Genomic DNA, 22,742 nt, shown 5'->3' with positions numbered 1-22,742 from the left:
CAGTGAGTAAAATAAGTATTTGATCCCAAAGCAAAACAAGACTTAGTGCTTAGTGGAGAAACCCTTGTTGGCAAGCACAGAGGTAAGATGTTTCTTGTAGTTGGTTACCCGGTTTGCACACATCTCAGGAGGGATTTTGGGCCACTCTTCTTTACTAATCTTCCCAAAATCCTTAAAGCGTAACTCTACTTTTTTTGAGAAAAAAACATTCCCCTCTGGGTGATACATGTGCATTACAAGGATTTTAACAAACTTTGTTGCAGATTCCTACCTTTTGTTATTCGGAAGAAATCCCTGTTTGTTCCTCTGTGCCTCTGCGCTGAGTGGGTCTAATGGGAGTGGTTTCATAATTATTATTCAGCTGTGGCAGCTGCAGGGCACTAATGAGGAAAGCTGATGGGCCTGCATCCCTTTAGATGTGTTCCTATTGGGAATATCTCACCACAAATGACATTTTTGTTGCAGGGGATGCCTTATATCTGACTTGTATCTTAGGCAGACTTCTGGGAAAAATGGCGAGCCAATCACACAAGCAGGAAAACTGGATTTTTGTCTTACCGTAAAATCCTTTTCTCTGAGTTTCACTGACAGACACAGCTTCAAGTATTCAGACCATTCGGTATTATGCTGTCTCTCTTCAGGAGTAGTACTAGGCGGAAAACTTTTTGGTTACGCCCCTGGGGCAGTCCCAGAGGGTATACCATCACTTCCTGCTGTAGGACTCTAGTTTGTAATAAGCAGTGTCAGAAAAACAAATAACTCAACCCCAACAGAGGGGCGGGTGCTGTGTCTGTCAGTGAACCTCAGAGAAAAGGATTTTACGCTAAGACAAAAATCCAGTTTTCTCTTTCGTTCACTGACAGACACAGCTTCAAGCCTTCAGACCATTGGGATGTCTCAAAGCAGTGTCAACATGAGGGGTGGGAAAAAACACAGCAAACGCAGAATTCCCAACAAGGCTAAACATAGCCAACCAGGTAACAACAGGAGCTCAACTAGGAATGGAGCTCACCACCAGGAAAAAAAATTCACCCTTAAGAAGCGGAATCCTCTGCAACCGCAGCCTGCAAAAAAACTTTGCGGCCAAACACCACATCCAAAGATGCATGTACATCTATCTACCTTTCAAAATTTTGTGAATGTGTGTACAGATGACCACGTAGCCGCCTTGCACACCTGAACCACTGACGCCTGGTGACGGGAGGCCCAGGAGGCACTAAGCACCCTCGTAGAATGTGCTTTAACAGGGAAAGGAGGAACTTGACCTTCACCACTGTCTGCCTGATCCACTTGGAAATAGTCGCAGCAGATGCGGATTGCCCCTTACGAGGTCCATCCGTAAGAGCAAACCAAGAATCTGATTTTCCAATCGGTTCAGTCACCGTCAGGTACACCCAAATTTCCCTTACCACATCTAAGGAATGTAAGGCAATTTCCTTAAGATGTTTAGGCTTAGGACATAGGGACGATAACACACTGTCTTCATTCAAATGAAACCCCCGAGACAACCTTAGGAAGGAACACCTGACAGGGCCACAAGACCCCTTTGTCCCTATCAATCACCAAGTAAGGTGACTAACTGGACAATGCAGCCAACTCTTGACACGCGACGTGTGGAAGTAATAGCTTCTAAGAAAAACACCTTCTGCAACAGAGTGAGCAGTGGAATTTCTCAAATATTTTCAAAAGAAGGCTTTTGAAGCACCGACGGAACCAAATTGAGATCCCACGGAGGTACCAGGGATCGCACCGGAGGAGCCAGATGGCAAACTCCCTGCACAAAAGTGTGAACCAAGGACTTTACCCTCATCAGTCTTCGGAAAAAGATAGCCAAGGCATAAATTTGACCCTTGATGGGGCCCAGAGCCAAACGTTGATCTACACCCAATTGTAGAAACTCCAACAGGTGAGACACAGAAAAGGAGCGGGGAGAAGTCGATTTTCTAGCCTTCAAAAGCGAAGGAATCACCGACTCTGTCTTTAAGTATCTGGCTTTCAATAGCCAGCGACCGTAAAGCAGGATTGAAGATTGGTCCCTGAGACAGAAGATCTTCCCTGAGAGGAAGCTTCAAAGGGACGTCTGCTATTAGCCTTACCAGGCCTGTGGACTAAGACCGGCGAGGCTAGTCTGGTGCCACTCCTACCTCGATTCTGCGTAGAAGTCTCAACAGAAGTTGTATTGAAAAAAAGGCATAAACCAGACGATACTGACCCCAAGGGGCCACCAGACCTGCGGCGTCGGCCAGAGGATCCCGAGACCTTGACACGAACCTCTGCACATTCCTGGTGAGACGGGAAGCCAGCAGGTCCACATCGGGGTCCCACACTGAAGACACAGTTGATGAAATACCTTTGGGTGAAGAGACCATTCTGCCGAATGAGATAGTCCGCTTGCCAATTCTCTACCCCCTGGAATGTACACAGCAGAGAGGGCCGGAACATATTGTTCAGCCCACTTCAAGATGCCGGCCACTTCCTGGACCTTCTCAAAATGGAACCAGCCATGGTGAGAGGTGCCAGACCAGAGCCTCAGCTCTTTTGTCCATGGGGTCCTTAAAAGACGGGGCAAAGTGTGGCCTTATTTAGCCTGGAAACTAACCGTGGATCCGTTCGTTTTTTCAGAATAGACTCCACAAAGGTATATCTCCTAGCAAAACGCTTCTGTATTCTAACCGTGCATTTCAGGGAACCCCACTGACTAGTGACAATCTCATCAAAATAGGCGGGAAAGGGAAACATCTTAGTCACCTTGGAAGATTTGCGGGTGCCAAATTGCACCAGTGTCGCCGACTCAGCTGCAGCTGAGTCCTCCAACTTTAAAGTTTCCCGCACTGACAATCAGGGCCTCCACCAGCGCTTTTCATTCATGGCTGCAGAGGAGGAGGACCCATCCTCACTATTAGAACACTCCGTGTGGATGAACGCAGACCCAGTGGGCTGACTTGCGTCCGCAGCGGTCAGATCCACCTCAGAATCTGAGGAAGCAGAGGATACAGGTGAAGGCAGGGGGCGCTTCTTGTCAGGTCTCCTTTGTAGGGCCATATCTACTTTGGCTATTAGTGACTGCAGGGCTGCCATCATGGCCGTCAGGGCAGACTGAGACAGAGAGGGTACCGCAGCTTCCAGGAGTGGATTGGGTGGTGAAATGCGCTCCATATGCTCCATGACCATAAAGGGTTAAAACGGAACCATGCTGCTCAGCAGAAAAAAAAAAAAGCAAAAAATTTAATTTAAAAATAGGAAAAAATGCCAGGACCGCAGATCCCAGCAGAGAGCCAGGTCCTTACTCCTGACTAGCAGAAAAAAACTAGAGTCCTACAGCAGGAAGTGATGGTATACCCTCTGGGACTGCCCCAGGGGCGTAACCAAAAAGGTTTCCGTCTACTCCTGAAGAGAGACAACATAACACCCAATGGTCTGAAGACTTGAAGCGGTTTCTGTCAGTGAACGAAAGAGAAATTAGGTTTCTGGGTTGTGGTCAGTACACATTCTGTGTATTGAACAACTCCAGGTAGCCATATTGCATTGCCTTTTCAGAAAATGTTAGCGGCTGCAGATTGAAAAGGAATGGTAATTTTTAATAACATGTCTCCTTCTCACCAAGCTTCTTGCTGAAGGTCTTGTAGCCTATTCCAGCCTTGTGCAGGTCTACAGTCTTGTCCCTGACTTCCTTGGTCTTGCCCATTAAATTGAGGTTTGAATGGAAGAAAGATTCTGTGGTCAGGTGTCTTTTATACAAAGAACAAGTTGTCATTAGGAGCCCCTTTCCTAAAATTGACAGCACTAATCTATGTACCACATAAGCACATACTGTAGCCAGTATGTGGGAGCCACAATTATTGTTGGTTGAAAGGGGATCAAACAAACACTTATTTTACTCACCGAACTACAAATAAATTTATAACATTTGTATCATGTGTTTTTTCTGGATTTTTGGTTGATATTCGGTCTCTATCATTTAAAATACACCTATGATAAAAATGATAGATCCTTCATTTCTTTGTAATTGGGAAAACTTACAAAAATCTGCAGGGGATCAAATATTTATTTCCCCTACTGTATTTATGAAAGATAGCAGTATATTTTAGCAGTAATATATTTACTTGTCGTAAACGTTTTTTTTTTTTACATATCTTCGGTTACGTCCTGCCTTCTATGCCTAGGCAAATGATGTCCTACATCCCAGGAGTCTTCAGGAGAGGAGGAGGGATTTTCTCAGTTAAAGCACAACCTCCTGCCTGCATGCTTTAGCTAAGGGCAAATTGATTCTAGGAAGTAAATGCTACATGGATCATCTGCCCCTACTCAAGATGGCCATGGCCAGAAATGCTAGGGGAATGTTTTTTAAGTAATTTCTCAGCAAAATAACGCATAGAGACATAGATGGATGGGGGAGTTTGCTCTGAATATTAAAAATGAATTAATTCAATTTTAATTTAATTAAATTGCTTTTGGTTTGTGGTGCTCAGTACAGCGTAGTTCCACTTTAACTTTCCACTAATTGTGGCCAGTTTAACCAATTATCACTAATAGTGGTCAGTTATACAGCTCTGCTCTACATTTCCAGACATAATGGGTAGTTTGTCACCTTGGATGACCGAGTTTGAGGTGGGGGAACTTGACTGGCCTGCACAGAGTCCCGACCCTCAACCCAATAGAACACCTTTGGGATGAATTAGAGCAGAGACTGCAAACCAGGCCTTCTTGTCCAACATCAGTGTCTGACCTCACAAATACGCTTCTGGAAGAATGGTCAAACATTCTCAGACACACTTCTAAACCTTGTTGACAGCTGTTATAGCTGCAAAGAGTGGGCCAACCTAATATTGAACCCTACGGACTAGTTCATGTGTTCTTTTTCCTCTTGTGCAAGTGATTTGCCTGTAAGACATTTTACACCCTTATGCAAGTTCTAGTTATGATAAGAATAAATAAACCTATTCTATTAAAGGAAAATTACATTTTCACACATTTAATTACACTGAATCATCCTTACAAACAGTAGGGCATATGCTATGCTATCAAAATATAATTGACTGGATTGTTTCTAGCTCAGTGCTCAAAACTTCTCCTATGCACATTTATTTTGCATAGGTAGCATAGCTCATGTCACATATTTTATATTCCAGGAGATTAGGCAATAAAATAACATTTCAGTGCAAGCCAACTGATGAATCAGCATACAGCCATCTGCTTAATGCAATTAAACTTGCAGCGTTAACTATGCGATTCTGAGACAGCATATACTGCTGTCCATTCCACAGCAATGGTTTTATTGGAGTTTAAACCACAGGGCTCAACTGTTATACAGCTCCGAAAAGGTTTATCTCATACTTACTTTCCCGGTTCATTTATTATAAAGTTCATTCTGCACCTGAAACCTGTTCAATAATGTAAAGCAGGTTTCTTATCAGCCCTATTCATTATTGATTAGTGCCACAATGGAATGAGTGGATGCTGCAGCATTACTGTGATAATAAGGAGCTGGCACAACAAGAAATGTCTGACATTCAACAGATCAAGGCAATTGTGAAAAGCAATATAAGTTTTGCAAACTTTTTTTTTGGAAACTAACTCTTGCTTAAGCCTCATACACACAATGAGAATATTGCATGAATGCTCATCTATGTGTGTGTGTGTGTGTTTTTTTTTTTTTTTGCATGCTAGTCTCATATCGAAAATGAAGGTTACACGAGTTAAGAAACTTCTTGTACAACAAAATACAATTTTGGAAGTGATGTAATGTGTTGTATTGTAATGTATTCTTTAGTTTCCGAGCATGCTTGATCTTGCTCTGCCGAATTGTACGAAATCTGTACTAATTACACGAAAATCGTAACAGAAAAAAAATGTTGGCTTTATCCCTTTGGATAATTTTGGATGAACAGTCGTCATTGGCTCCTGAAAGCTGATTATCGTAGGAGCGATTCGTAAGCGGTATTTTACATCCGATTTTCTGATCGTGCGAACTAGGCATTATTCATAAAGGCAGTTCAGAGAATTAGGATGGTATGTAAAGTAATCCATAGGATCTATTTAATTTTACCTGTTGTTGGTCTTAGGCATGTGACGATATCAGATTTTCATGCTGCGATTAATTGATTAGGGTTTTGCTACGGTATACGGTATTATCACGGTATTCAATTATTAAAATTAAATTATTAAATTATTTCATTGCTGAATTTAGGGACTTTGGTTCACTTTTGCACATTATTATATAGTCAGTCAGTACAAACTCTGTGAACCAGGCCTAAAATAATCCATCAAGCAGTGTCTGGCCTACCTGGTGATGACTGGTCCTGGCGCTCGGCTCCGATCTGATAGCCTGGTCATTAGGGGCTAAATCCTTGCGGTCCAGAAGTGGTTAAACCTGCAGGACCGTATCATGTGAATCAGGCCTAAAGCAATAGTAAAGTAATTTCCAAATAAAAACACCGCTCCTCCTGCAGGTTTAACCACTTCTGGACCGCAAGGATTTGCCCTCTTAATGACCAGGCCATCGGATCAGAGCGCCAGGACCAGTCATCACCAGGTAGGCCAGACACTGCTTGATGACTATATGATAATGTAATGTGGGCTGCTATGCCTGTGTATGTATATCTATCTATCTCTCCTATCTATCTCTCCTATCTATCTATCTATCTATCTATCTTTCCTATCTATCTATCTATCTATCTCTCCTATCTATCTATCTATCTATCTATCTATCTATCTATCTATCTATCTCTCCTATCTATCTATCTCTCCTATCTATCTATCTCTCCTATCTATCTATCTATCTCTCCTATCTATCTATCTATCTCTCCTATCTATCTATCTCTCCTATCTATATCTATCTATCTCTCCTATCTATATCTATCTATCTCTCCTATCTATATCTATCTATCTCTCCTATCTATATCTATCTATCTCTCCTATCTATATCTATCTATCTCTCCTATCTATCTATCTATCTATCTATCTATCTATCTATCTATCTATCTATCTATCTATCTATCTATCTATCTATCTATCTATCTATCTATCTATCTATCTATCTCTCCTATCTCTATCTATCTATCTATCTATATCTCCTATCTATCTATCTCTATCTCCTATCTATCTATCTCTATCTCCTATCTATCTATCTCTATCTCCTATCTATCTATCTATCTATCTATCTATCTATCTATCTATCTATCTATCTATCTATCTATCTATCTATCTATCTATCTATCTATCTATCTATCTATATCTCCTATCTATCTATCTCTATCTCCTATCTATCTATCTCTATCTCCTATCTATCTATCTCTATCTCCTATCTATCTATCTATCTATCTATCTATCTATCTATCTATCTATCTATCTATCTATCTATCTATCTATCTAGTGACAGTATATGGTAAAATTACTTGCAGAGACTTTCTTGTAGAAGGCACTGTGTCTCTCTGAGCCCGGGAAGGAAGCATGTGCTGGGAGATGTCTGATTGGTTACAGGGAGGGGCTAAGTCTCTCACTCTAGGATCATATTACCAGAGCTGTTTCTATTGAGTGAGTGAATGAGTCATCCAGCTCACTGAAATGTATCAATTCTAAAGTCAGGCAGACTTGACAGAGAAACTCGGTATTTTAAAAATGCCACAATAACAATACCGTGGGTATGCAATACCGCGATATATCGAATTACCGAAAACCGGCATAGGTCTAGTTGATCTAGTGCAATAATCGCATATTTCAGTCTGCCTTAATAAGAGAGCGCAATAAAATGTGGCTAATCTGCAAAACAATAGCTAGGTGAACTAATAAAAATATGAGAACATTGCAAAATGTGCATGATCTCCATGTAGGGGTGTGTTATAAATTACTGGGTACAGTGGATTCCTATCCCTTGCTATAGGTCACCACTGCTCCCTTGTCATGTTCACTGCTGTAGAACTTCATGCTATAGAACTGTCAGTGATGACCAAGGCCAAGGTTACATGCTGGCTGTTTCCTGGCTGAACCATTGGGGTTTAGCCCATGTTTGGTAGTAGTTTCCTTGCCAACAGTTCTCAATCCCTAGTGGTAGTAGTGGTTAGATTCTGGGCCTAGTGGCTATTTAAAGGCTGTAGCATTTTTCTGTCCTGTTGTGCTAGTCATTCCATGCTGGTTACTAGCACTTTGCCCATTGCGGTAATCACTAGCCCTCTGTCCATTAATTTCTATTGTCACTCAGCAGCCAATTAGGTACACCTGTTCCATTGCACAAACTGCTAATCAACCAATCGCATGGCAGCAACTCAATAGCAACTCAATGCATTTAGGTATCTGGATGTGGTGAAGAGGACTTGCTAAAGTTCAAACTGAGCATCAGAGTGGGGAAGAAAGGAGATTTAAGTGACTTTGAACGTGGCATGGTTGTTGGTGACAGACAGGCTGGTCTGAGTATTTAAAAAACTGCTGATCTACTGGAATTTTCAACTCAACCATGTCTAGGGTTTACAGAGAATGGTCAGAAAAAGAGAAACTATCCAGTGAGCGGCAGTTGTGTGGATGAAAATGCCTTGTTGATGTCAGAGGAGAATAGGCAGACTGGTTTGAGATGACAAAGGCAACAGTAACTCAAATAACCACGTGTTACAACCAAGGTATGCAGAATACTTGAAGAACTTGGAGAACCTTGAAGAACTTGGAGAACCTTGAAGCAGATGGACTAAAGCAGCAGAAGATCACACCAGGTGCAACTCCTGTCAGCTAAGAACAGGAAAATTAGGCTACAAGTCACACAGGCTCACCAAAATTGGACAATAGAAGGTTGGAAAAACATTGTCTGGTCTGACAAGTCTCGATTTCAGCTGCACAGTCCATATTACCATCGAAAACATTCCTGGAATGAGCTCTTAAGGTACCGGGTGCTGTAGCGACCGCCAGCAGGATACTGGAACATGCACGACAATGTATTTATTCTCCAGCACACCAAGGATCTTCAATCGTGTCCAAACAGTTTTTAATAAAGAAAGATCACATCACAATACAGTATAGTGCAACATTTCGGATCCACGCAGGACCCCTTCGTTAGGCATGTGAAGGCATCATGTGCCTGAAGAAGGGGTCCTGCATGGCTTCCGAAACGTTGCACTACACTGTATTGTGATGTGATCTTTCTTCAATACAAAAACGTTTGGAGACAATTGAAGATCCTTGATGTACGAGCGAATATCTGCATTATTGATTTCAGCTGCGACCTTTAGTCAGAATTTGGCGTAAACATGAAAATGTTGATCCATCGTGCCTTGTATCCACAGGTCATGCTGGTGGTATAATAGCGGGGGATGTTTTCTTGGCACACTTTTGGCCCCCTAGTACCAGTTGAGCATTGCTTAAATGCCATGGCCTACCTGAGTATTGTTTCTGACCATATCTATCCCTTTATGACTACAGTGTACCCATCTTCTGATGGCTACTTCCAGCAGGATAATGCATCATGTCACAAAGCTCAAATTGTCTCATCACTGGTTTCTTGAACAGGGCAATGAGGTCACTGAACTCCAATGGCCTCCACCGTCACCAGATCTCAATCCAATAGAGCACTTTTGGGAGTGATGGAACAAGATATTTTCATTGTCGATGTGCAGCTGACAAATGTGCAGCAACTGCGTGATGCCATCATGTCACTATGGACCAAAATCTCTGAGGAATGTTTCCAACATCTTATTGAATCTATGCCACAAAGAAATAAGGCAGTTCTAAAGGCCAAAGGGGGTCCAACCCAGTACTAGCAAGGTTTACCTAATCTAGTGGCCGGTGAGTGTGTGTCTAGTACTAAATACTTACCTATTGCTTGTATATTTGCTTCCTCAAAATTTGCACCTCCTAATGTGCACTTTTACCCATACTTTGGTGGGCTCTTTCATTTACCGCTCCATTTTGTTACAATCTTAGCTTTGCAGCCCAGAGCTCAAGAGTGTTATGTTTGGGTAGGGGGCAAGGTAAGGCAAAACATCAAGCCAAGGAGTCAAGGCAAATGACCATTTGACACAGGGACTTGAAAGGCGTTACCAGGAATCTGATAAGTCAGCTCAGAAATGCATTATCAATCTGTTTTACTGTGTGTTTAGTGAAAACTATTGTTTTTCTTACCGGCTAATAAACCAATATTTTAACAAATTTTTTTTATGTTAATAAAAAATATATACAATTGATAGCCACTGCTTTCATAACAGATTAGTTATTTAAGCAGAGAGGTAGTAGGATCAAAATCATCAAGACCTGAGCTGGCTCTGGGGTTTACTAAGTCAGAGAAACACCAACAATATAGCTTCTTTGTCTGAACAGAAAACGTGCTCTGGGTTAGGCTCATCAATTCCCATATATTTGAAATACTCCAATTAAGCTGAAAGTTAAACATTGAGATGCCTACAAGAAACACTACTTACATGAGCTAAAGCCTCGTACACACGCGTCGAAATTCGGTCGGGAATTTTCGTCCGACGACCGATCTGCCGATTTTCGGCTTGTTAGTATGATGCTTTCGACAACCGACTCCGACTTTTTTTTTCGGCCGAAAAAATTCTGGTGTGCAGGCTATAAAATTTTTGTCCTCCGTCAAAACACGTCCGATTTTCGTGCAGTCAGTACAGATTTTGACAGGGAAAAATCTTATGAGCAAGACTAGGCATGCTCAGAGAAGAAAGAACACAAAGAAAGCAATCCAACACGACATCACATCTGAAGTAGAATTTTGTTGGGCGAGAAAATTCGTGTGCAGTCTAGGCACATTCCAACCAACAAAACACAACTCTGGACAAAAGACGGATGACCGGTCGGCGGAAATTCGTTGTGTGTGTACGAGGCTTAAAGTTCAGCATTTCATCCAGACATCGGTGTCTTGCACCAATTCAGGGGAGAGCCCTTTATTGGTATTCTAAAAACCCCTGCTTGTGATGTAGGAGAACTACTGCCAAACAAGTCAATCACAAGCACCTTGGTTGTTTTTATTTTAATATGTCAGTACTAAGAATTCCTAACACCCATATTCAAATCGGTCTTGGAAGTTTCAATAGGACCAGAGATACAGCAAGGAGAAAAAAAAAATAATACTGTATTGTAGGTTAAAGGAAGCACATTCCTGTTAACCCTGTGAGGTGCTTTGTGAATGCTGGCTACAGAGAATTACAGTGAACATGTATGTAAAAAAAAAAATAATAAAAAAAACAATTTCTAGGTGGCATCTTCCTTTCGGAGGTTTAACCACTTACCAACCCCGCCAAACGCCTTTTTATGTCCTCCGTTAAAACCTAAATAACCTTAAACCTAAATAACGCCGGCAGGGGGGGGAAAACAATCTGGTCCCGGATCGTCACAGACAGGATGTCGAGTGAGGGCAAGCTTGCCCTCACTCGACTCTATGGTCTTGGAGGACCCGAGCGACGGCAAACGTTGTTTCCTAGCAACCGGTTTAAAGGTCCCTTTTTTTTTTCTTCATCTTTTAGTGTACTTGTGAGATCTGAGGACTTTTTGACCCCAGATCTCACAAAAAAGAAGTTCTGTCGTGCCTATTTCTATTACGAGGAATGTTTACATTCCTTGTAATAGAAATAAAAATGATCAATTTTTTTTTTTTTAAAACGGTGTAAAAATAAAAATAATAAATAAAATAAATAGTAAAAAAAAAAAAAATTAAAGCGCCCTGCCGAAGCGAATGCATACGGAAAGCGAAAGCAATAATTTGAGCCCTAGACCTCCTCTGTAACTCTAAGATGGCAACCTGTAGAAATTTTTAAAGTGTCCTCTATGGGGATTTTTAAGTACCAAAGTTTGCGCCATTTCGTGAGCGTGCGCAATTTTGAAGCATGACATGTTGGGTATCTATTTACTCGGCGTAACATTATCTTTCACATTATGGAAAAAAATTGGGCTAACTTTTTTAATTAAAAAAAGTGAATTTTTTCCAAAAAATTTGCGTTTGGAAGACCGCTGCGCAAATACGGTGTGATAAAAAATATTGCAATAATCTCCATTTTATTCTCTAGGGTCTCTGCTAAAAATATATATATATATATAATGTTTGGGGGTTCTAAGTAGTTTTCTGGCAAAAAAAAAAGATTTTAGCTTGTAAACACCAAGTTTCAAAAATGGGCCTGGTGGAAAAGTGGTTAAAAATAAAATCAGGGTATTGATTGATAGCCAGGCACAAAACACTTTTTTTATTTTTAAATTTTCGGATAGTGAAGAAGGGGTTAGAATCCCTGTCAGGTTTATACTGCCATCCATGATTCCATTAGAGAGACGTACCTACACTTCCTGTTCTGCTGACAATGTTTAAACAGACAGGAAGGGAGGGGACTCTCCAACAGCAACACACACACACACACAAATAAAAATGGTAAAGTAGGGGAAGTCTAGAACCCCTGTCAGATTTTTATTTATGTCCATGTCCCTGTTAGCAGTTCTACCAGACTGTAACAGAGAAAAAATATCTATCAGCAGAAGAGGAAATGAGGGAAAATCTCTCTAATGGAGCCCTGGATTGCAGTAACAGCCACACAGTGATTCCCCATTCCTCATTCTATCCCAAATACAGTGCATCCGGAAAATATTCACAGTGCTTCACTTTTTCCACATTTTATGTTGCAGCCTTATTCCAAAATGGATTAAATTATTTTTTTTCCCTCCAAATTCTATAAACAATACCCCATAATGACAATGTGAAAGAAGTTTGTTTAAAATCTTTGCAAATTCATAAAAAACAAAAATCCCATGTACAAAAGTATTCACAGCCTTTGCTAAATACTTTGTTGAAGCACTGTTGGCACCAATTACAGCTTCAAGTCTTTTTGAGTATGATGCTACAAGCTTGGCACATCTATTTTTGGGCAGTTTCTCCCATTCTTCTTTGCAGGACCTCTCAAGCTCCGTCAGGTTGGATGGGGAGCATCAGTGCACAGCTATTTTCAGATCTCTCAGATGTTCAAATCGGGTTCAAGTCTGGGCTCTGGCTGACCACTCAAGGACACTCACAGAGTTGTCCCACAGCCACTCCTTTGCTTAGGGTTGTTGTTCTGTTGGAAGGTGAATCTTCGCCCCAGTCTGAGGTCCAGAGCGCTTTGGAGCAGGTTTTCATCAAGGATGTCCCTGTTGATTGCTGCATTCATCTTTCTCTCGATCAGGACTAGCCTCCCAGTTCCTGCCACTGAAAAACACCCCCACAGCATGATGCTGCCACCAACATACTTCACTGTAGGGATGGTATTGGCCAGGTAATGAGCGGTGCCTGGTTTCAGGGTGCTTTCCATTCAGGCCAAAGAGTTCAATCTTTGTTTCATCAGACCAGAGAATTTTGTTTCTCATGGTCTGAGAGTCCTTCAGGTGCCTTTTGACAAACTCCAGGCGGGCTGTCATGTGCGTTTTACTGAGGAGTGGCTTCCCTCTGGCCACTCTACAATACAGGCCTGATTGGTGGAGTGCTGCAGAGATGGTTGTTTATCTGGAAGCTTCTCCTCTCTCCACTGAGAAAGCTGGAGCTCTGTCAGGGTGACCATCAGGTTCTTAGTCATCTTCCAGACCAAGACACTTCCCCCTAATCGCTCAATTTGGCCTGGGTGGTCCGGTCTAGGAAGAGTCCTGGTGGTTCCAAACTTCTTCCATTTATGGATAAAGGAGGCCACTGTGCTCATTGGGACCTTCAATGCAGCAGAAATTTTTCTGTACCCTTTCCCAGATCTGTACCTCGATACAATCCTGTCTTGGAGATTTACATACTATTTCTTGGACTTAATGGCTTGGTTTGTGCTCAGACATGCACTGTTACCTGTGGGACCTTCTATAGACAGGTGTGTGCCTTTCCAAATCATGTCCAATCAACTGAATTTACCACAGGTGAACTCCAAAGGATGATCGGTGGAAACAGGATGCACCCAAGGTCAATTTTGAGTGTCATGTCAAAGGCTGTGAATAATTATGCACATGTGATTTTTACATTTTTTATTTTTAATAAATTTGCAAAGATTTCAAGGATAAAAATTAATGGATTCCATTTTGAAATAATTCTGTAACATAACAAAATGTGGAAAAAGTGTAGCGCTGTGAATACTTTCCGGATGCACTGTATAAGGAAAAAAAATGTTTGGCCTGACAAACTTTCAAAATCTTCCACAATGAGACCTGTATTATCAGCTTTACTATTCAAAAGAGAAGATGTAGTGTATATGCTTAACAGGGAAAAGTTTAAAATGGACCTCCCATATCCATAAAACAAATTTAAGATGAACTCGAGGCAATATTTTTTTTATCTCCTTGCACTGCATTGGTAACTGCTCATTTTGTCAAGGGATGACCATAAAGCTGAATAGTAACCCAATCTTCCGCTCCAGCAGCAAACGGCACACCCCACGATCCACTGGTGGACTGTTCAGAGCAGGTCTATGGGCGCAATGACATCAGGAACAGTCCATCGCACTAGAAAGCAGATTTGGGGGGGGGGGGAATCAGGAGTGACAGGGACCGGTCTCTGATGCTAGGAGGATCGAAGGATTAGGTAAATATGTCTCCGTTCTCCATTCCCCTAGACAAAAATGTGCAGTTATGCTGTGCAGTGTGGGCACGGCCCCACTGCATGGGAAAAGATAAATTTGTCTAGAGTTCAGCTATAAGGATTAAATATATATGAAATTCAATACTGTACCTGTAACTCATGAATAGTGTATCAGTTGTGGATATTTTTAACGGACTCATTACAAATTTTCCCATACATGTGTAATATCTCTCACCCACAGGTGATTTGGTGAGCATTGACGTCGTGTGTAAAGATGGCTGCCGCATATCCAACTGACCATGTAGTTTTGGGGGGGAAGTGCAACCATGTCTTGCTGACATCACTCACAAAAACAACCTGTGAGTGGTCAGCAGGAATATTTACATCCTGTGGGTGGTCTCTGGTCTACAGGACTATAAATAGAGTCTCTGGCATGGGGGAAAGAGGTTCGTTTTTGGATCTGTGGAGGGAAAGCATGCAGCAAAAAACCTCCTCACTGTCCTGTTCAAGATATTGAGTGCAAGCTGTTGCCAGAGTTGTATTATTTGACCTTTCTTTGGGATATTGGGAATAGTGTATGTTTGAGTCTTGTCAATGTTTATGATGATTTTTACGTGTAAGAAGCTTTATGTATTTTGATGTCCAGTAAGTTTTATTTTATGCTTTTTATCAAAACTGCTCTTGGTAGGTCTGTTCATTTTAAATAGTCACTAGATATTTCAGTGGCTGTCCAGTATACCTTCATTATAAATTTTGTTGTTCCCACATTTATGACAACTGGCATAGTTCGGCAGGATACTGCATAGTCATTAAATATAGAATATTTGGTAGAAATATTGTGTTAAAGAGGGTGTAGGAGTATTATTTATTGAATTGCTGCTAGAATCAGCAGTTTAGTGAATAAGCCCTTAGCACAGTCACTTTGAGCCAGGACAATACATAAAGATTGTGATTGTTGTTTTTGCATTTGTGTTCCCCCCTGAGAGTAGGGATTCATATTCGGTTTAAAAAAAGCAAGAGAGCGGAAGGGAAGGAATCAGCATCTAAGTATGGGGCGATTCCAACATGGGTCTGTTCTAGGTACTGAAAACCCATTACAGAGGAATTGAATAAATATACTGCTCCAATCTATCCAGACCTTGGTAAGGAACTTGGTATGCAGGTTTAGCGTTTAGATGTTAGCGTATATTCTTAGGAGCGGAAAGCCGCTGCCACTACTGGGTGGTTAGTTGTGCAGACCCTTTGCCGCAAGGTGCAGAAGAATGAAGAGCTTCAGAAGAAGTTGCAGAAAGTGAAAGATATGTTGGTTATGACTAAAGAATGTATGCCGAGTAGTTGCCTTAGAGGAAAAGTGTAAAGTGAAAGCGATGATTGCAGATCCCAAATGGGATCCTGAAGACACGCTCCAGTCGTCAGATGAGTATGTGTCCTGTTTTGATGATAGTGATGATTTGGATGACTGTGAGGCAGGTCCAATAATCACTCAGCAGAGAAAAAGGAAAATAAATTGTGAGCATGGTCGAGAGAATGGTTTGCGGGATACTTGTTGTCATAGAATGGGGCACATTGCTAGAGAGTGCCATGCTGTAAAGAATGGACAACAGCAGATATGTTTTCCCAGGACAGCACGGAGAAACATGCAAGTTTATTTGCTTCGTTGGTAGTCAATGCCTTTCTGTTAAAGTGTTACAAGGCAACAGTGGGCATCCTACAACGGTTTTGCAGTTTAAAAATGGGCAGATTGAGAATTATGAGCAGTGAGAAGAAAAGTCGTGGTAAGTTGTGGTGGCATCTCTTACCAGTTTTTGGCAAGATACCTAGCTGTGTATGGCATAATTGGGTCAGACTTGAGAATCATGCCTTTGTAAAAACCATAAAGCTCAACCTCACATTAAAGTGTGTGTATATAGCTAAATGTTTTCTTTTTCAATAGAGAAAGCATAAAACCCATGCTTTTCTTTTTTTTTTTCTTACGTCTGTGTCCCTTTAGGGGAGGGTTTCTCAACTAGGGTTCCCCCAGAGGTTGTAATTTCTGCCTCTCAGATAATTTCCCACTGACACCACTGATATGATATCATTGATCCTTTTAGCTATCTGTAAAGGGGGGGGGGGGGGGGACGACTCTTTCTTCTTCCCACTGACTATCACACTAATGTATCATGAGTTGTAGGTATAGTAATTTTTACCAGGAGTTCATTGAGACTAGAAAGTTATTTCAAGGGTTCCTCTGTGTTGAATAGGTTGAGAAAGGCTGCTTTAGGGAGATTTATCTTCACTTCCTGTCCAGAAGATACAATATCCTTTTTTAGACAGTTTTCACCGAAACAAGTGTCCCCTTTCCCCTTCTTCTGATGACATCTCATAAGATTTGGATTTCCTCACATTCTGACCCAGTGGCAATGGTCACCAGGACACACAGAGTGGGTCACTCTACCTAACAGGGACACAAACAGGAATAAAAAAGTGATAGGGTCACAATGTTCTGGCTATACACACACACTTTAAAGTGTTTTAAATTGTTTAGATTAACATGCTGAACAATACACCATAGGGACAATTCTAGTCTAGTTTACAACTAATAATGAAGATCTGCCAGCACAGAACAGACAGGGTAAATAATGGTAAACACAACTCCACAGCCCTCTTGTTAACATAGAAGGCGATTAACATGATTGCATCCCATGAGCAGGTCTGGGGGACAAGGGATGGGCTGGAAAGGTGGCTGCACTGGGCACTGTGGTATCATGTGAAGTGGGGGGGCATCATGAGGAGATTGGGGGGAGGGATCTGTGCTGGGAGGGGGATTTTGGAGGGGGGGTGGCAGGGGGGTATGAATTGTGCTAGGAGGGGAAATGTGGGGACGTGTGCTAGAAGTGGTGATTGGGTGGGGGGGGGGGTGAGATTTGTACTAGAAGGGGTGACTAGGAGGAGATTTTTTTTTCCTGGGGGAGGGGGGTTGAAGGAGGGGGAATTTGAAGGGTAGAAGATTTCTGCTAGGCGGGGGAATTTTTTATAGCGGGCGTGGTTTGTGCTGGGGACAAATGGGCATATGGGGAGAAAAAGAATTTGAGCTAGGGGGCAAAGATTTTTGCTGGGAAGGGGGATTTCAGTAGCGGAGGGGGGATTTGTACTGGGAGGAGGGGGGATTCATCCTTGGGGGGTAAGCATGCAGATTAGTGCTTGATCTTTCTTTTTTTGGGGGGGGAGGGGGGATTTTTGTTGACACATAATGCTCATACACCTTGGGAGGCGCACACAATTTGGCTTGTTTGCCCTGGGCTCTGGATGACCTTGTCCCAGGGCTGTTGGCAAGCTATCACTATTGATTACTACATATAGGGAAAAAATTAAGTGTAGCGCATAGTAGAGATTCATCACCTAATAGAAGCACAATGCTCCAAATTTGGATGCTTGATCATTACTACATGCAACTGCATGTGTAGCGATTGCTAGGGATTACTTGCAGAGTGATCAGGAGCAGTGATTGCTACAGAAAAAATTGCCAGTCTACACCTGCCGTAAATTCGGTTTCATTGTTACAAGGGGGATTTTACAATGTTGCTTTCAACAGTTTATATGGTTTCATTAAAGAAAGCAGATAGCATAAGTATAGGTACAGCTATATGTAAAGACTGCATACATAGATAGTTCAATATCAATGTTGCAGGTTGTGAAGATCACCTTATTCGGAAATTTCTTTTTGTATAGCTAATAAAGTTTAGATGGGTATTTTTGTTTCTTGTGTAATTTGTTAGGATTTTACCACTGTTACAAGGGGTTTGACTAATCTGGGCAAAGTCCTAAATCCCCCCAACCCCACCTACTGCCTGTCCCATAGGAATGTGTTTAATGGCCTCTCTCTCCATTCAATTAGATAAATTACCCTTCACCGCCAAGCTCAGTGGTTACATAGGCAGGGGAGGCAAATCTCTCAAATGGTGACCCAGCAAGCAACAGAAGCCAAGGATGAGGTTGTCATCCTTCACCATTCTATTAAAAAAAAAAATTAAAAATACAGTATGTATCTAGTTAGATTACATAATTACATAAATAACTAAACAAATAATAATTTTGTTACAAATTAGTACAATGTAAATATATTATTACAATATAAACTCCATTTGTTGTTAAATTTGTAAAGATGAAAAGTAGATTTTGTTTTTTTTAAGTGGGTTAGAAAGGAAACCTGCTTTTTTTTTTTAACAGAAGCTAAATATCAGTCTTGTAAATTTTGCTTATACAAAGCTGCCTATAAAGACAAAATGTTCATTCATTTTTATATTTAGACAAGGCTGAAAATAAGTCAAGGAAATTTACCTGCAAAAAACAAAAAAAATAAATAAAAAGTTTACCAAAAATGTAACCCACCATAATCCAGTAGGAGGAAAACTGGGGGGAAACTTAAGGTGTCATCATTTGATTTTGCAGTCTCACTGCATTTCTACAGTTTTTATGATGTGCTTCACCTCACATCGCAAACTTTTATAAACTGGAGAAAATTCCAGGCAGTAAAATTGAAAGCAGTCATATAAGCAATTTTCATAACCAGGCTTCCCAAAAACGTCTGTTTTGCATAATAATTGAATGCGTGGCTATACTGTATATCTGCTTATAGACTTGGTCATTACATGGAGTCTTCAGACAAACAACAATCATACTTACATCGCCACCTAGTGGTCTCTGATCTTCACAGTCCTTCGTTGGGCTGATATCCTGCCTCATTACCCAAATTGGTTCTTTTGGCTCGTCAGGAGTATATGGAGAACGTATTGTCCTGGTCTTTACTTCCTCTATAGCATCCTTAATGTCTTTGATAGCCAGCGAGATGGCATCTCGTTTTTCTTTACTGTACCTTTGCACTATTTCTCCTGTATTAGCAGCAGTCTTTGAGGCAGTAGAGAGGTTGCCATTAGTAACATGGCCTCCTCCACTAACTATAGAGGGGTCAGCAAGATCTAAGTTTTGTTCAGATTCTGGCATGTCCTCAGCAGCTTTGTCAAGACTTTGGGAACTCATGCTCTGTTTGACCTCTGCTACAATCTGATCAATGTCTTCTTCTTGCTCGTAACTGTCCATCCTTGGATAGGGAGCAAACTCTGCTTCTTTCTCAGGACTATCAGACTCACCATCTGATCGCTCATCATAATGATGAAGTCGAGCACCAAGAGCTTCTTTCCTATAATTATCAGCTTCTTCTCTTTCCTGCTCATAGAGTCGAAGACCCTCTCTGAGATCCAAATCTGGTGTGTCACCTATTTCCTCATAAACATGCTCTTGCAGTCCATAGTCTGCATATGGTTCAGCATATTGTTCATCCTCACCCCTGTGAAATAACCGATGTGTGTAGACATACCCTGAATAAGCTGCATTTATAGCCTCCTCTTGGTCCAAACCATGGAAATGTAAGTGATTGGGTAGAGTTCTGTTTCGAAGTGCTTCACCATGCTCAGCCTCTGCATTCTCCGTATATTCCTCCGACTCTGGCCTGTATTGAACAGCATAAGCATTCTCATCCTCATTTTCCTGAGCTCTGTCCATGTCATATCCATCTTCTTGGCCTCCTATAACATCCCCTTCCGCTGTATCCGTGTGGTTGTGAAATCCACTCTCTGTACTAGCGGATCTAGCAAGTGTTCCTTCTTCATCCTGCCCAAATGGTCTCTCCTGCTCCTGCTCCTGCCTCAAGTTGGGAGAAGGATGTGAATGTTGCTCTTCTTCAACTTCTGGAAGTTCAAGGTCAGCTTCTACAGACTCATTGACGTCTGCATTTCCAGGCTCATCGCTAGCCTCCACCTCCTGCGATCCCTCGGAGTTGTTCATGGCAGATTTGCTATTGAGGTAAGCTTACCATATCAACATCTTGCCTGCAAGAGACATAAAAATGTATATGAGAAAACCTGAAATGGACATAAAAAAAAAAAAAGCTGTGAGCTGAAATTAGAATTTAGAAACTGTACGAACATATCCTATTGTAACTTAACAGGCAAGAATGCACATAATATACCTGAATACGAATATTTATAGGTATAATCCAGGGAATATCTGATTACCTCTTGGGGGATCAGGAAGGAATTTTGTATCCCGTGCTAGAAAATGGTTTAATGCTTTATTGTTTTTTTGTGGATAAAGTGTGGGTGTAGGATAGTGTTATATGGAGGTTTTGTTTTCTATGTTGGTTGAACTGGATGTGTCTTTTTTCAACCAAATTAAATATGTAAGCATGTAACAAGATGGAAAATGCATACAATTAAAAAAAATGTATAGTTTAACCACTTGCCTACAGTGCACTTTCACCCCCTTCCTGCCCAGACTGATTTTCAGCTTTCAGCGCTCTCACACTTTGAATGACAATTACTCAGTCATGCAACACTGTACCCATAAAAAATTTGTGTCCCTTTTTTTCACACAAATAGAGCTTTCTTTTGATTGTATTTAATCACTACTGGGTTTTTTATTTTTTGTGCTATAAATAAAAAAAAACTGAAAATATTGTGAAAAAACGCATTTTTCTTTGTTTCTGTCATAAAATTTAGCAAATGAGTAATTTTTCTTCACAAATTTTGGCCAAAATTTATACTGCTACTTATCTTTGGTAAAAATAAAATAAGTATATATTATTTGGTCTTTGTGAAAGGTTATAGAGTCCACAAGTTATGGTGCTAATCATTGAAAATTGACCTTACTTGATCACACCTGATGTACTGAAGGCCTATCTCATTTCTTGAGACACTAAAAAGTCAGGAAAGTACAAATACCCCCCAAATGACCCCTTTTTGGAAAGTAGACATTCTAAGGTATTTAATAAGGGGCATGGTGAGTTTTTTAAAGTTGTAATTTTTTCCCACAACTCTTTGCAAAATGAAGATTTTCTTTTTTTTACAAATTGACGTATTAACAGGTTATTTCTCTCACACAGCATATGTATACTTGCAACTACACCCCAAAACACATTCTACTACTCCTCCTGAGTATGGCAATACCACATGTGTGAGACTTTTTCCCAGCCTGGCCACATACAGAGGCCTAACATCCAAGTAGCACCGTCCGTCATTCTAGGAGCACAAATTACACATATAATTTCCTGACAACCTATCGCACTTTTGAAGGCCCTGGAGCACCAGGACAATGGAAACCCCCATAAAATGACCCCATTTTGGAAAGCAAACAGCCCAACGTATAATTTTTGAGGCATAATGAGTCTTTGGAACTTGTCATTTTTTTCCACAAGTTTTTGGGAACTGTGGAAAGAAAATGAAAACGCATTTTTTTTTACACAAAGCTCTCCATTTATGCAATATTTCTAACACATAGCATGTACATAGCAAAAATTGCACCCCAAAATACATTCTGCTATTCCTCCTGAGTATGGCGATATCACATGTGTAACACTTTTACACAGCCTAGCCACATACAGAGGCCTAACATCCAAGTAGCCCTTTTCACAAAGTTGTCCATTTATCCACTTTAAGACTGGGCCTATTTTTGACACTTGGTGTTTACAAGCTAAAATAATTTTTTTTGCTAGAAAACTACTTAGAACCCCCAAACATTATATATTTTTTTTTAGCAGAGACCCTAGAGAATAAAATGGAGATCATTGCAATATTTTTTATCACACCATATTTGCGCAGCAGTCTTCCAAATGCAATTTTTTTGAAAAAAATCTACTTTTTTGAACAAAAAAATAAGAAAACAGTAAATTTAGCCCAATTTTTTGCCATAATGTGAAAGATAATGTTATGCCGAGTAATTAGATACCCAACATGTCATGCTTCAAAATTGCGCATGCTCACAGAATGGCGCCAAACATTGGTACTTAAAAATCCCCATAGGCAACATTTTAAAAATTTCTGCAGGTTAACAGCTTAGAGTTACAGAGGAGGTCTAGGGCTCAAATTATTGCTCTCGCTCTAACGATCGCGGAGATACCTCACATGTATGGTTTGAACACCGTTTACATATGTGGGCGGGAATTGCGTATGTGTTTGCTTCTGCGCGCGAGCTAACGGGGACAGGGCGCTTTAATTTTTTTTTTCCTATTATTTATTATTTTTTTATTTTTACACAGTTTAAAAAAAAAAATGTTTTGATAATTGTTATTCCTATTACAAGGAATGTAAACATCCCTTGTAATAGAAATAGGCATGACAGGTCCTCTTTATTGTGAGATCTGGGGTCAAAAAGACCTCACACCTCACAACTACACTAAAAAAGAAGAAAAAAAAAAATTGTTGAAAAAAAAAAACGG

General features: G+C 40.8%; 1 protein-coding gene across 2 annotated transcripts in view; it reads right to left on the bottom strand.

The window, feature by feature from the left end:
- APBA1 (amyloid beta precursor protein binding family A member 1) overlaps window positions 1-22,742 on the bottom strand; it is a 196,771-nt gene that overhangs the window by 76,860 nt on the left and 97,169 nt on the right. For both annotated transcript variants that reach the window (XM_082243995.1, XM_082243996.1), the window contains exon 2: window positions 19,157-20,358. In XM_082243995.1, coding sequence (XP_082100121.1) covers window positions 19,157-20,314 — 1,158 coding nt within the window. In that variant the 5' untranslated portion in view covers window positions 20,315-20,358. The remainder of the gene's footprint in view (window positions 1-19,156; window positions 20,359-22,742) is intronic.

Source organism: Pelophylax lessonae, assembly GCF_965119305.1.
Source record: "Pelophylax lessonae genome assembly, chromosome: 1".
Classification (NCBI taxonomy): domain Eukaryota; kingdom Metazoa; phylum Chordata; class Amphibia; order Anura; family Ranidae; genus Pelophylax; species Pelophylax lessonae.
The sequence above is the reverse complement of the archived record's forward strand: the minus strand, read 5'-3'. Positions and strand labels throughout refer to the sequence as shown.